Source organism: Pristiophorus japonicus, chromosome 7, assembly GCF_044704955.1.
Source record: "Pristiophorus japonicus isolate sPriJap1 chromosome 7, sPriJap1.hap1, whole genome shotgun sequence".
Taxonomy (NCBI): Eukaryota; Metazoa; Chordata; class Chondrichthyes; family Pristiophoridae; genus Pristiophorus; species Pristiophorus japonicus.
The window spans coordinates 194296201-194309287 of NC_091983.1; the positions used below are offsets into that span (position 1 = coordinate 194296201).

Here is a 13087-nt window from a genome sequence, read left to right on the forward strand (position 1 = left end):
GTGGAACCTTGGTATGTTTCACACCATTTTTGCTCGTGAATTGTGCAAATTCTTCTGAACGAAATTGTGGTCCATTATCCGAAACAATTTCTTCAGGGAGGCCAAATTAAGAAAATAATTTTCGTAAAATGTCCAATGTTTTACTTCTTGTTATTTTACACTTTGGAAACACCTCAACCCACTTCGAATGGCTATCAATCACAATGAACAATTGTTGTCCTTCTAACTCAGCAAAATCAATATGTAGCCTTTGCCACACCCTGGGAGGCCATTTCCATGGCTGTAATGGTACTGGTGGTGGTTGCTTGCTTACCGATTGACATGTCGTACACTGACTCATGATGTACTCTATATTTTTATCAAGACCTGGCCACCATAAATAACTGCGTACAAAACTCTTGGTCAAGCACATTCCCAGCTGCTGGTCATGGAGGTCTACTAATAATTTGGACCTGAATTTATTTGGTATAACCACTCTTACACCCCACATGATACAATCTTTATCGACTGATAATTAATTCCTACGAATGAAGAATGGATGTGTATCTTTGTCTGTTACCTGGTTTGGCCATCCATTTGCAATATACTCCTACACCTTTGATACCACTGGGTCACGTTGCTCTACCAATCTCTTCAGCTGTGACTGGCAGTTCATCAATGTATGAAAAATAGAACACTTCTTCTCTATCGGGTGTAACTTGTGATGGGGAAGGCAATCTAGACATTGCATCAGCATTACTGTGATCAGCTGAACATCTGTATTCAATATCATATGTATATGCTGACAAAATCAAAGCCCATCTCTGCATTCGGGCTGCAGCTAATGTTGGAACTGGGGACTTTGGATGGAGGATTGCTGTTAGGGGCTTATGGTCTGTAACGATGGTAAACTTACGACCATACAAGTATTTGTGAAACTTCTTGACCCCAAAAATTAATGCCAAAGCTTCCCTTTCAATTTGCACATAATTACTCTCACTGGCACTGAGAGTGCGTGAAACAAAAGCAATTGGTCTCTCCTCCCCACTACTTAATACACGAGAGATTATTGCCCCAACTCTATACGGAGAGGCATCACATCCTAGCTTAATCTCCTTAGATATGTCACAGTAAACTAACATGGTGCTCTCTACCAATTTGCTTTTACACTCCTTGAATGCTGTGTCGCATTCTTTTGACCACTTCCAATGGACCTGTTTTTTCAAAAGTTCATTCAGTGGATGTAATACTGTAGCCAAATTTTGTAGGAACTTCCCATAATAGTTCAACAGACCCAAGAATGAACTAAGTTCGATGACATTCCTGAGAGTGGGTGCATTTCTAATTGCATCCAATTTTTCCATGGTTGGATGTAAACCATCTTTGTCTACTCTGTACCCTAAGTACTCCACTGAGTTTTTAAATAACTCACACTTATGAGCAGACACTCATACTCTGTGCTTCTCTAGCTGTTTGAGGACTTCATTCAATATGTTATGAATTTGCCTATTTGGTGCTGAAATTAGTATGTCATCCAAATAATATGCTATCCCTTCAATACCTTGCAAAATCTGGTTCATCACCCCTTGGAATATGGCAGGGGTGGAAGACACTCCAAACAGTAGCCTATTAAATTGATATAGGCCGAAATGAGTATTTATAGTCAAACATGACTTGGACTCCTCATTTAGTTCAAGCTGTAAGTAGGCATTCATAAGTTCCAGTTTTGAGAAGATCTGACCACCTGTCAGTGTTGTGAACAAATCTTCTATATTCAGCAATGTATTGGGGACATTACCCTCTAGAACCTGGTTTACGATTACCTTATAATCACCACACAATCTTACCTTACCATCGGACTTGGGTACAACAACAATGGGTGTAGCCCAATTACATATAATGTTCTCAGTCTCTAGTTTTTTGAGTTCTTGCTCAACTTTTTCCTCAAGTGCATATGGTATGGAACGTGGCTTGTAGTAAACTGATCTAGCGTCCTTCTGTACCCTTCACTCGTCTTGAAGCCTTGGATTGGACTGCCCGATTCGCAGAACACCTTCGGATACTTCTTGATAACCTCATCCGTTGATGAAAATCTCGCTTCCACACAGAAAATTTTACTCCAATCCAGCTTCGGTGAGCTCAACCAATTTCTTCCTAGTAAGGCAGACTTGTCTCCTTTCACTACTATTAGAGGCAAGTTCTGAAATTGATCTTTATATTTCACTGGTACGGTGATACGACCTACCACAGGAATTTTCTCTCCCGAGTAGCCTCGCAGCTGTATCTTGGATTTCTCCAGTTGAAAATCTCGCAATTTGTCCGGTACTACACTCACGGATGCACCTGTGTCAATTTCCATTGGTATCTTGAATCCCGCAACATCTATGTGGATTTTGATGCTTTACGAATCGCTGTCCGTTAACCTCGTGCTCCTGATGACGTGTAACTCTAACATCTCGTCCTGTTGTTGTTCTTCCATGCTATGTAGTCTCTTTGGATTTCTACTTATAGCTTTGAACGTTGGACTCATAGCTTTGAAAACTGGTTTACCCTTAGCTTTGAAAACTGGTTTACCCTTCAGTCGGCATGCCTCCGCAAGATGCCCAGTCTTTCTGCAGAAGAAGCACTCTGCCTTCACGTATGGACAACTTTGAGCAATGTGTTGTCCCAGGCACCTACAGCACGACTTCGACGCTCTGGTAGAATTTCCAGTTTCTGAGACTTTCGGCCATGCCCGTCTTTTACTTTGAACCTGCAGGTGATTTACCTCGGTTGACTGACGACCGTAATCATTATTTAATTCTCGCGAATATTGTTCGGCCATGCTCATCGACCTCACTGTCTGACAAGCAATCTCAAAAGTCAAGTCATCCGTCGTCAATAACTTCCTTCTGATTGCATCATTTTTCACCCCACAAACAAAATGATCCCGTAATGCTCGGTTTTGAAAGTTTCCAAAATTACAGTGCATCGATAGCTTTTTTAATGCTACAATGTAATCACTGATACATTCATCAGTCTTTTGATTCCGATTCCCGAAATGATAGCTTTCAGCAATTTCTAACGGTTTGGAGTTATAGTGCTGCTCCAGCTTTGTTAAAATCTCTTTAAGTGTTGTGTCCTTTGGCTCGTCAGGCACAAGCAGACTTACAAGGGTTTTGTATAATGCCGGACCTGCCTCCGATAAGAAGATCGCTTTCTTATGTTCCAACACAGCCCGATTCTGGACTGCATTGTCTGGAACTTCGATTATGTTATTTGCAGTGAAATACATTTCTATCCGATCCACATACGCTTTAAAACGTTCCCGGTCGTGTCTATATTCACCCAAATGTCCCAATACACCTGCCATTTTAATCTCTAGCTGTTCACACCGTGTGCTGTATTTTACCTCGGATTTTGTAGCTTTTTTTCAAAGACAGAAACTTCCAAAGTCTCTCTGTCGGCTGGCTGAATCCTTCACCAACAAAATTTAAACTTTAAATAATCCGAAAAATCCCATCTTCCGTCGCCAAATGTTATATCTTCACAGAGCACAGCACACACAGCTTCCTAACATGGCAGGCAGCTCTCTCGGAAGTCTCCGAAATCTGTCCAGTTCTGTTTATTATTAACCCTGCACTTGCAGTACACAATATGTCCACATCCACAGTGGGGAGCTACAAACATTACAAGCTTACAGACATTACAGTAGCCAAGTTTGCTGACGATGCAAAGATGGGAGGAAAAGCAATGTGTGAGGAGGACACAAAAAATCTGCAAAAGGACATAGGCTAAGTGAGTGGGCAAAAATTTGGTAGATGGAGTATAATGTTGGAAAGCGTATGGTCATGCACTTTGGCAGAAAAAAATCAAAGAGCAAGTTATTATTTAAATGGAGAAAGATTGCAAAGTGCTGCAGTACAGCGGGACTTGAGGGTACTTGTGCATGAAACACAAAAGGATAGTATGCAGGTACAGCAAGTGATCAGGAAGGCCAATGAAATCTTGGCCTTTATTGCAAAGGGGATGGAATATAGAAGCAGGGAAGTCTTGCTACAGTTATACAGGATATTGGTGAGGCCACACCTAGAATACTACGTGCAGTTTTGGTTTCCATATTTACAAAAGGATATACTTGCTTTGGAGGCAGTTCAGAGAAGGTTCACGAGGATGAGGGGGTTGACTTATGAGGAAAGGTTGAGTAGGTTGGGCCTCTACTCATTGGAATTCAGAAGAATGAGAGGTGATCTTATCGAAATGTATAAGATTATGAGGGGGCTTGACAAGTTGGATGCAGAGAGGATGTTTCCACTGATAGGGGAGACTAGAACTAGAGGGCATAATCTTAGAATAAGGGGTCGCCCATTTAAAACTGAGATGAGGAGAAATTTCTGTGGAATTCACTGCCTCAGAGAGCTGTGGAAGCTGGGACAATGAATAAATTTAAGACAGACATAGACAGTTTCTTAAACGATAAGGGGTTATGGGGAGCAGGCAGGGAAGTGGACCTGAGTCCATGATCGCATTAGCCATGATCGTATTAAATGGCGGAGCAGGCTCGAGGGGCCGTATGGCCTATTCCTGCTCCTATTTCTTATGTTCTATGATACGAGGGACCGCCTATGATGATGATGATGATGATTTTTTAAAACTTGCAAATTCTTATCAGTAGATTAGCAATGTGAATAACAACTCTACTGCCAACAGTGCCAATTAGTGCTGACACTGATGGAATTTCCAGTCCCGGGCATGTTTCTAAATGCAGCCATTGAAGAACATATGACAACAAAGAACATGTGCATCCATTAAAGTCCTTTAAGAAAAAGATACAAATTGGACTTATTTGTTTGTAGAAAGAAGCTGTCAAGTGCGTGTATATTATTGATCAATATAATCATATTTATAGAGGTATGTCACCGAATTTATGGAGTTCTCAGAGATCGAGAACCACGATGATTTCTACACAACTGAGGACAGTTGCATTCACACCCAGGACCAGCGAGGAGTTTATATAATGTATGATGTGGCAATAAAGGATCTAAAAGAGTTAGAAAACCAGCTGCTGCTTCTTGCAACTCAATACATTGAGAAAGGTAAGGTGTTAACTGGTCTTGTACATCCTCATACTATAACATGCTTGAGAATGAAGAGGAGGTGTCAGCCTGATTTATCACGCATCCTTCACACTCGTGTCACGCAAACACACTTCCAAGTGTCATCATGGGTTTTGAAGCTGGTGTCAAAAATGAAAACACTTAAACTATCAGTTATAGATTGGAGTTTAAACAATCAGGTTTCAATAAAGTCAGCGAATGGACAGTTTTCTCTGAGTCATCTTTGTTCCCAGTGACTTCCGTCTGCAAATTGTCCTCAGTTGTCTTCCCTCATTTCTCACTTTCATTTTGAGAGCTCATATGGCCCGTTGATGCATAGGGTAGAGTTATTATCTTGGTGCCTGGGATCATACTGAAATGAGTGTCAGAGTGGGAGCGAAATTGTCCTGCACCCCGATTGGGGGCGGTAACCTGCTCGGGCGGGACTTCCTGTGCCCGGCGCAGAAGTTCCTCCCCGGCCGCTGAATTTGGCTTACCGCCCCTCAAAGGAAGTGGAACGCAATCTCCAGCGCTCCACTTCCTTTAGGGACAGGACTAGCGGTGCTAACGGGGCGAGTAGCTCTGACGCGCTTCATTGCACCGCCCCTTCACTTAAAGGGGAGGGCCGCTGCGCACTCTGCAAGGCTTCTGACGGCCTTCACAAGAGTGCCGGGCTATCACTTGTAAATACAGGTAGGAAAGCCGACCCGAGAGTCGGCAAGAAAAGTAAGATGGTGCGCGGGGCGCTGGCGAACTCCCATTTAACTTCCGCCTTGTGAGCGGGATGTTGGCCAAGTTGACACCCGCTTGTGCCAGCCTGGCGAGCTGCGGGGCAATTTCTCCTGCGGTGCGGAAATGGGTCGGCGTGCAGTGCCGAGGGGCCGGCGTACACTCGCCGGTTGCGCGGTTGCATAGGGTACTACCATGGCAGCGCCTCGGCAAACTTCTGGGCAATTTCCCGGGAGCTAGTAGTGCCCCCCACCCCCCAGGCGGAAAGTGTCTTGTTAAAAGTGTTAAAGTCCCCCGGAGCCGCTAATGGGCCTCTGTGAAAAAGGGACAATTTCGCCCCCATTGTGTTGCAAACCTGTCATGATCTGGAAGTGCTTGAGGATGTCGGTGTGCTTAAAATGGAGGACATTTACAGCATTTTCTTTCTTTCATTTAATCAGCAGCTTTATTAACCAGTTATAAAGTCTGTCACAGTCACATTTACATAGTGTGTTAGTTAAGGTGATACAACTGAGCTAACACTTCTCTCCATGTGTCACTTTTTAAAGGTCAGAGAACATGCCAGGGAGCTTCCTGTGCAGAAGGACCACAGTGTGGGCAAGTTGACCTTCCAGGCTGGGCCCATCTCTCAGTCGATCGATTTGCTGTTTTGCTTGACCTGTGGAGGTGTGAAGCAGCTTTTCTGGAGAACAAACAACAGGTAAAAAGACGCACAGCATTCTGGGAGCATAATGTACAGATTTCACTCTTAATATATTAAGAAAAAAATTAGATTACAAGATAAAATTGCAAACACACCATCCTTTGTGCTCTTTGTCCATTATTTGAGTAATTGACAACGTTATTTAACTAACCAAAACAAAATATGGAGATTGAGGGGGCGCACAAATCTACTGGTATATACCACGTACTTTATGGTCTGCATGATATACGCATCCATACTCATTACAGTACAGTGCAGTATATGTCCTTGTGCTTCAGAGAGATAAGTGTGCCTATGGACCAACCGAGTTCAAAGTCCCCATGAACAAGGAAAGAATAATGAACACGTTACAAAACACATTAATATACACACACACAAACCAGGCATGGAATATGTTGTGGGGCCTGTCATTCTTTCATCCTTCGTTTGTACTTTGAACAACTAGGCTGGAATTCTGGTTCTGCTCTGCAATTTTACACCCATTTTTTTTAACGGACTGAAAGTGACAGGCTGACAAGCGCAACACCAGAAAATTCTGGCCCTGATGGCTTTTAATTTTCTGCACAAAGTGACTGACATCTGTGATGTTCCCAGTAGATGTCTGTGACATTAAAAGTTCAGAGCAGTTGTGATCTTCATTACTGGTCTGTTAATACATGGAAGATGTTGACTGCTTCTGGTGGCACATCTCAGTGTCATTCTCTCAGGTAAGTTTCAGGCTCCTCGTGCACTGATCCTCCTTCATGTCCAGATAAGTGGTGACATAACGTATTCGCTGCTCCTCTGACATATCGAGGTTTATGCAGGAGCAGGTATATCGGAGGATGAATGCAGAGCATCCCTGGTACTTTGTCTGACCTGCCTTGTATCTGTCCATTAGTCCTTCTCTTCTCCCTCATACAGTTCTCCATTTTATATTTTCCGGTTAGTTTTGCCCATTTTTGGGGGAGCAAAAGTGAAGATAAGGTCTAGAGTTGTGATTATAATCCAGCTAGCCCTGTGTGAGCGGGGCGGGCGGGCAGTTAGAATAGCGGTGGGTTGGAGGGTTCCCCATATGTCCATCGCCATTTTAAGCAGGAATATTTCTGGCACGTGAGAGCTACCTGGCCCAGGCAGGCGGGGGCCTGCTTAATACAGGAAACCTCGGGACCGAGGCCATTACGAATTTTGGGTTTTTCAGGATTTCGGAGAAGAGATCCGATGTCCCAAATCCAGAAACCACTGGGCCGAGACATGGGTATTTCCAGATTTTGGAGAAGAAATCTAACGTCCTGAATCTGGAAACCCTTGAGCCAACTTTCGGGTATTTCCAGATTTCGGAGTCGAAAATTCGACGGCACGAATCTGGAAACCTTGTGACGATTTTCGGGTATTTCCGGATATGTGAAGAGAAAAAGATTAGTGAAGACAAACGTAGGTCCCTTGCAGACAGAATCAGGTGAATTTATAATGGGGAACAAAGAAAGGGCAGACCAATTGAACAAATACTTTGGTTCTGTTTTCACGAAGGAAGACACAAATAACCTTCCGGAAATACTAGGGGACCGAGGGTCAAGTGAGAAGGAAGAACTGAAGGAAATTCTTATTAGTCAGGAAATTGTGGTAGGGAAATTGATGGGATTAAAGGCCGATATATCGCCAGGGCCTAATAGTCTGCATCCCAGAGTACTTAAGTAAGTGGCCCTAGAAATAGTGGATGCGTTGGTGATCATTTTCCAACGGTCTATCGACTTGGGATCAGTTCCTATGGACTGGAGGGTAGCTAATGTAACACCACTTTTTCAAAAAGGAGGGAGAGAGAAAATGGGGAATTATAAACGGGTTAGCCTGACATCGGTAGTGGGGAAAATGGTGGAATCAATTATTAAAGATGAAAAAAAGCAGCGCATTTGGAAAGCAGTGACAGGATCGGTCCAAGTCAGCATGGATTTATGAAAGGGAAATCATGCTTGACAAATCTTCTGGAATTGTTTGAGGATGTAACTAGTAGAGTGGACAAGGGAGAACCAGTGGATGTGGTGTATTTGGACTTTCAAAAGGCTTTTGACAAGGTCCCACACAAGAGATTGGTGTGAAAATTAAAGCACATGCTATTGGGGGTAATGTATTGACGTGGATAGAGAACTGGTTGGCAGACAGGAAGCAGAGAGTCGGGATAAACGGATCTTTTTCAGAATGGCAGGCAGTGACTAGTCGGATGCCGCAGGGCTCATTGCTGGGACCCCAGCTCTTTACAATATACATTAATGATTTAGTTGAAGGAATTGAGTGTAATATCTCCAAGTTAGCAGATGACACTAAGCTGGGTGGCAGTGTGAGCTGTGAGGAGGATGCTAAGAGACTGCAGGGTGACTTAGACAGGTTAGGTGAGTGAGAAAATACATGGCAGATGCAGTATAATGTGGAGAAATGTGAGGTTATCCACTTTGGTGGCAAAAACAGGAAGGCAGAATATTATCTGAATAGTGACAGATTAGGAAAAGGGGAGGTGCAACGAGACCTGGGTGTCATGATATTAGAGTCATTGAAAGTTGGCATGTAGGTACAGCACACGGTGAAGAAGGCAAATGGCATGTTGGCCTTCATAGCTAGGGGATTTGAGTATAGGAGCAGGGAGGTCTTACTGCAATTGTACAGGGCCTTGGTGAGGCCTCACCTGGAATATTGTGTTCAGTTTTGGTCTCCTAATCTGAGGAAGAACGTTCTTGTTATTGAGGGAGTGCAGCGAAGGTTTACCAGACTGATTCCTGGGATGGCAGGACTGATCTATGAGGAGAGACTGGATTGACTGGGCCTGTATTCACTGGAATTTAGAAGAATGAGAGGGGATCTCATAGAAACATATAAAATTCTGACGGGACTGGGCAGGTTAGATGCAGGAAGAATGTTCCTGATGTTGGGGAAGTCCAGAACCAGGGGTCACAGTCTAAGGATAAGGGGTAAGCCATTTAGGACCGAGATGAGGAGAAACTTCTTCACTCAGAGAGTTGTTAACCTGTGGAATTCTCTACCGCAGAGAGTTGTTGATGCCAGTTCATTAGATATATTCAAGAGGGAGTTAGATATGGGCCTTACGGTTAAAGGGATCAAGGGGTATGGAGAGAAAGCGGGAAAGGGGTACTGAGGGAATGATCAACCATGATCATATTGAATGGTGGTGCAGGCTCGAAGGGCCGAATGGCCTACTCCTGCACCTATTTTCTATGTTTCTATGTTTCTATGCTTCTAATCTGATGTCCTGAATCCGGAATCCTTGGGCCGACTTTCATGATTTTCGGATTTTGGAGCATTGCATCCGACGGCAATCTCGAGGCCGGGCCGCCTATTTTTTTGGATTCCTGTTTGGAGAAAGGTATGTACAGCTTAAAAGTCTGGTTTTCAGGAAATATTTCTGGATTCCGGACAACGACTCTTGCAATCTGCATAATGTACGGATTTCGGATAATTACAGTTTTTAGCACTCGGGGTTTCGGATGTTCTACCTGTATGCTGAAGTCGGAGTCGACAATGTGATTGCACCACCACGCAATTTTCAATTGAAATGGTGGGAGACCAGTACAGTGCCAAACCAGCCAGAGAAGCCTGGCCGGGGCAGCAGAGTGGCCAGAAGAGGTCATGGTGAGTATTTGATTTAAAAGAAATGTTGTGAGGGTTCCTTGTAGGCCAGGAGGAGCACGAGTTGTTCCTTCAGGCCCCACATGGAATTCTTGGGCCTCCCTAGCCATGGTCTTTCCTCTCCCTCCTACCAACGGCAACGCTTTGGAGACCCTTGCCCAGTACGGCCCCACGCAGCTGTCTATTCTCACCGGCTGTGGCATAGAAACATCGAAATTTACAGCGCAGAAGGAGGCCATTTCGGCCCATCGTGTTCACGCCAGCCGATAAAGAGCCGAACAGAAAGCAGAGAGTCGGGATAAATGGGTCCTTTTCCGGTTGGAAATCGGTGGTTAGTGGTGTGCGATAGGGATCAGTGCTGGGACCACAACTGTTTACAATATACATAGATGACCTGGAAGAGGGGACAGAGTGTAGTGTAACAAAATTCGCAGATGACACAAAGTTTAGTGGGAAAGCGGGTTGTGTAGAGGACACAGAGAGGCTGCAAGGAGATTTAGATAGGTTAAGCGAATGGGCTAAGGTTTGGCAGATGGAATACAATGTCGGAAAATGTGAGGTCATCCACCTTGGGGAAAAAAATCAGTAAAAGGGAATATTATTTGAATGGGGAGAAATTACAACATGCTGAGGTGCAGAGGGACCTGGGGGTCCTTGTGCATGAATCCCAAAAATTAGTTTGCAGGTACAGCAGGTAATCAGGAAGGCAAATGGAATGTTGGCCTTCATTGCGAGAGGGATGGAGTACAAAAGCAGGGAGGTCCTGCTGCAACTGTATAGGGTATTGGTGAGGCCGCACCTGGAGTACTGCGTGCAGTTTTGGCCACCTTACTTAAGGAAGGATATACTATCTTTGGAGGGGGTACAGAGACGATTCACTAGGCTGATTCCCGAGATGAGGGGGTTACCTTATGATGATAGATTGAGTCGATTGGGTCTTTACTCATTGGAGTTCAGAAGGATGAGGGGTGATCTTATAGAAACATTTAAAATAATGAAAGGGATAGACAAATTAGAGGCAGAGAAGTTGTTTCCACTGGTCGGGGAGACTAGAACTCGGGGGCACAGCCTCAAAATACGGGGGAGCCAATTTAAAACCGAGTTGAGAAGGAATTTCTTCTCCCAGAGGGTTGTGAATCTGTGGAATTCTCTACCCAAGGAAGCAGTTGAGGCTAGCTCATTGAATGTATTCAAATCACAGATAGATAGATTTTTAACCAATAAGGGAATTAAGGGTTATGGGGAGCGGGCGGGTAAGTGGAGCTGAGTCCACGGCCAGATCAGCCATGATCTTGTTGAATGGCGGAGCAGGCTCGAGGGGCTAGATGGCCTACTCCTGTTCCTAATTCTTATGTTCTTATGTTCTTATGGTCAGCGGCCTCGAAGGTTACATATAAACGTATGACCAGATGAACATAGAATCATAGAATGGTTACAACACAGAAGGAGGCCATTCGGCCGGTCGAGCCTGTGCCGGCTCTCTGCAAGAGCACTTCAGCTGGTCCTACTCCCCTACCCTTTCCCTGTAGCCCTGCAAAAAAATTTCCTTCAGGTACTTATCCAATTCCCTTTTGAAAGCCATGATGTGAATCCACCCTTTCAGGCAGTGCCTTCCAGATCATAACCACTCGCTGCGTAAAAGAGTTTTTCCTCATGGCGCATTTGATTCTTTTGCCAATCACCTTAAATCTGTGTCCTTTGGTTCTCGATTCTTCTGCCAATGGGAACAGTTTCTCTCTATCTACTCTATCCAGACCCCTCATGATTTTGAATACTTCTATCATATCTCCTCTCAATCTTTTCTGCTCTAAGGAGAACAACCCCAGCTTCTCCAGTCTATCCCTCATCCCCGGAATCATTCTTGTAAATCTTTAAGGTCTCCACATCCTTCCTAAAGTGTGGTGCCCAGAATTGGACACAATACTCCAAACCAGTGTCTGATACAGGTTCATCATATTTCCACACTTTGTACTCCATGGGCCCGAATTTGATCACAAAGTCAAGTTCCGGCCATTTACCTTCGAAAAGACCGCTAAGATACTGATGGTACTTTGGGCGGAAGTTTGGTGAAAAAAATCGCCGGGTGGAAAAAATGGGCGTTACACAGCGATTCTGGCCGGTAGTGGGCGGTGGGTGGGATCTGGGCGGCAAATGCAAACCTGGAGAAAGTTACGCCGAGGTTGGAGTCGGGCCCAGGGAGGGGGGGAACACACAAAAAAAAATGGTTTAATAAATAAAAAAACAAAACATCACAAAACCTTCAGAGGGCCCTTTCAAACAAAATCGCTGCAAAAGAATTAAAGAAAAAAATTTCACTAACCTTTTCTTGCAGGTCTTCATACGTACCATTCGGGTAAGACCTGCCTCCACGCGGCAGTCTTTTCTCCTGCAGGAGCGGGGGCCCGCCTGGATGAATCTCGGGCGGGAGCAAGCGGGAGGACTTTTTTCGGCGTTGCACGCGGGCGGGACTCCCGTGAGCGAATGCGGTCTGGACCTATAGGCCAGCAAGAGGCGCGATAGGCGGCATTGAAGGGAGGGTCCTTGAATCCGGAGCATGCCTTGTTTAATGATTTGGACCGCACGTTCCGCCTGGCCATTGGAAGCCGGCTTGAACGGTGCCGTCCTGACATGTTTGATGCCATTACCCGACATGAACTCCTGGAATTCATAGCACGGGCCGTTGTCGCTAACCAGGATGTCCGGCAAGCTGTGGGTCACAAAGACCGCACGCAGACTCTCCACAGTGGTGGATGTCGTGCACGAATTCAATATGATGCACTCGATTCATTTTGAGTACGCATCAACAACAATGAGGAACATTTTTCCCATGAACGGGCCCACGTAGTCTAGGTGAATACGTGACCATGGCCTGGTGGGCCAGGGCCGTCAGGGCCACGGGCTGAGTGGGGCCTCCCTGGGGGCATTGCCCAGCTGGGTACACGTCGTGCACCTGCGAACACAATGTTCCAGGTCTGAGTCAATTCCC

The 13087-nt window shown here is 44.9% G+C and overlaps 1 protein-coding gene across 3 annotated transcripts in view; it reads left to right on the forward strand.

Annotated features, from left to right (window-relative positions):
* Positions 1–13087, forward strand: part of LOC139267396 (uncharacterized) — a 277107-nt gene that overhangs the window by 22659 nt on the left and 241361 nt on the right. For all 3 annotated transcript variants that reach the window (XM_070885663.1, XM_070885664.1, XM_070885665.1), the window contains exons 6-7: positions 4868–5054; positions 6332–6483. In XM_070885663.1, coding sequence (XP_070741764.1) covers positions 4868–5054; positions 6332–6483 — 339 coding nt within the window. The remainder of the gene's footprint in view (positions 1–4867; positions 5055–6331; positions 6484–13087) is intronic.